Raw genomic sequence first — 2,076 nt, forward strand, 5'->3', positions numbered from 1 at the left:
AGAGAGAGAGAGAGAGAGAGAGAGAGAGAGAGAGAGATATTAAAAAGGAATAATTACACATCAACAGTTTTTTCCGGAGGTTCTTCCTCTTTAACAGGCAGTTCTATGGGCTTCGGTTCTTCTTCCTAAAACCAAATGAAACAACATGATTAACATAAATCAATATCCACTAAGAGTGAGGAGGTGATGGTGCAACACCTTTGCTCCCAGCACTTGGGAGGCAGAGGCAGCCAGATCTCTGAGTTTGAAGCCAGCCTGGTCTACACAGAAAATCCCAGGACAGATAGAGCTACTGGAGGGGGCGGGGATGGGGGGAGATCCATAAGGAGAGATGACCAAGTGTTTAAGAGAGAATATTAGGTCTGTGGTGGTGGCAGCTCACGCCTTTAATCCCAACACTCGGGAGGCAGAGGCAGGTGGATCTCTGGGAGTTTGAGGCCATCCTGGTCTACAAAAAGACTTCCAAGGACAGTCGAGGCTTTTAAACAGAGAAACCCTGCCTCAAAAAAAAAAAAAAAAAAAGAAGTATATTAGTATATTGCTCTTCCAAAGAACCCAAATTTGATTCTCAGTACCTATTTCAGGAAGCTCATAACTGCCTCTGATTCCAGCTCCAGGGGAGCTGAGGCCTCTGCATCCATGTGCACATCACATACCCACACAATAAAAATAAAATAAAATCTTCAAAAAAAGTTTTAAACAGAGTCCCCATTAGGGCCAGCAAGATGGCTGGGCAGCAGGTGAGACTCTGGTAGTACCAGCTCAAAATCCTGAGTTCAAGGTCAGTCTGGTGTACAAAGCTAGTTCCAGGACAGCCAAGGCTATACAGAGAAACAAACAAACAAACAAAAAACCCCAACAACAAAAATATTCACTTTTTAAAAAGATAAACTGAGCATGGCAGTGCTCAAGACACAGGAATAGAAAGAACAAAAATTAAAGATGCAGAGATCCATAGCCAAGCACTGGGCTGAGCTCCGTGAGTCCAGTTGAAAAGAGGGAGAAAAAGCTGAAAAGCAAGGTCGTCAAGGGAACCCACAGAGACAGCTGACCTGAGCTAGTGGGAGTTCACGGACTCAGGGAGCCTACATAGGACCAACCTGGGCCCTCTACATGTGGGTGACAGTTGCATAGCTCGGTCTGTTTGTGGGGCCCCTAGCAGTGGGATCACGACCTGTCTCTGGCGCATGAGCTGGCTTTTTGGAACCTATTCCCCATGCTGGGATGCCTTGTCCAGTCTTGATGCAGGGGAAAGAGTTTACTCCTGCCTCAACATGATGTGCCATGCTTTGTTGACTCCCACAGGACACCTGCCCCTTTCTGAAGAGAGGAGGAAGGTGGCAGAGGGAACAGGAAGAAAGGAGGGAGCAGAAACTGTGGCTGGTATATAAAAGAAGGGAAGGAAGGGAAGGAGAGAGGAGGGGAGGGGAGAAGAGGGGAGGAAAGAAGGAATGAAAGGGAGGAAAGGAGAGGGGAGGGAAGGAAAAAGAAAAGCAGAGAGAGAAGCAAAAAGAAATGTAAAAACAGAAAGAACAGAAGTTCAGGTTATCCTTGGCTACATAGTGAATCTGAGGCCAGCCTGAGCTGAGACCCTAGCTCAAAAAACATTAATTAAATATTAGAAAAAATAAAAACATAAGAACTACAAAATAAACTAGTCTTTGATTCCTCTTAGGCACCTAGGAGCTCAAAGGACTGATAATACACAATTTAACAAAGCAGCGTCACATTATCAACTCACCTCAGTCTCGTCTCCCAGTACATCTTCTTCATTTGCCTCCTCTTCAGCTAAAGAACATTAAAGTTAAAATATTCAGGTCAAGCCCTGCTATAAAACCATCTTGATCACTGTGATAAGAGTAAAATTACAACCTCTTTGCTTTCCCAAAATTATATTCAATAATGATGGCAAAACCAATCCTTATAAAATAAGTCACATTTAGAGAAGATAAAACCAGATCTCTAGCCGGGCGGTGGTGGAGCACGCCTTTAATCCCAGCACTCGGGAGGCAGAGGCAGGCGGATCTCTGTGAGTTCGAGGCCAGCCTGGTCTACCAAGGGAGTTCCAGGACAGGC

At 45.1% G+C, this 2,076-nt stretch overlaps 1 protein-coding gene across 1 annotated transcript in view; it reads right to left on the reverse strand.

Moving 5' to 3' along the window:
* Sarnp (SAP domain containing ribonucleoprotein) overlaps positions 1-2,076 on the reverse strand; it is a 57,412-nt gene that overhangs the window by 41,835 nt on the left and 13,501 nt on the right. Inside the window, exons 3-4 of the mRNA XM_005371154.3 lie at positions 1,742-1,788; positions 58-125 (exon numbers count right to left, since the gene is read on the reverse strand). Of these exons, the coding sequence (XP_005371211.1) occupies positions 58-125; positions 1,742-1,788 (115 nt within the window). The remainder of the gene's footprint in view (positions 1-57; positions 126-1,741; positions 1,789-2,076) is intronic.

This window comes from Microtus ochrogaster, unplaced genomic scaffold (assembly GCF_000317375.1).
Source record: "Microtus ochrogaster isolate Prairie Vole_2 unplaced genomic scaffold, MicOch1.0 UNK99, whole genome shotgun sequence".
Lineage (NCBI taxonomy): Eukaryota > Metazoa > Chordata > Mammalia > Rodentia > Cricetidae > Microtus > Microtus ochrogaster.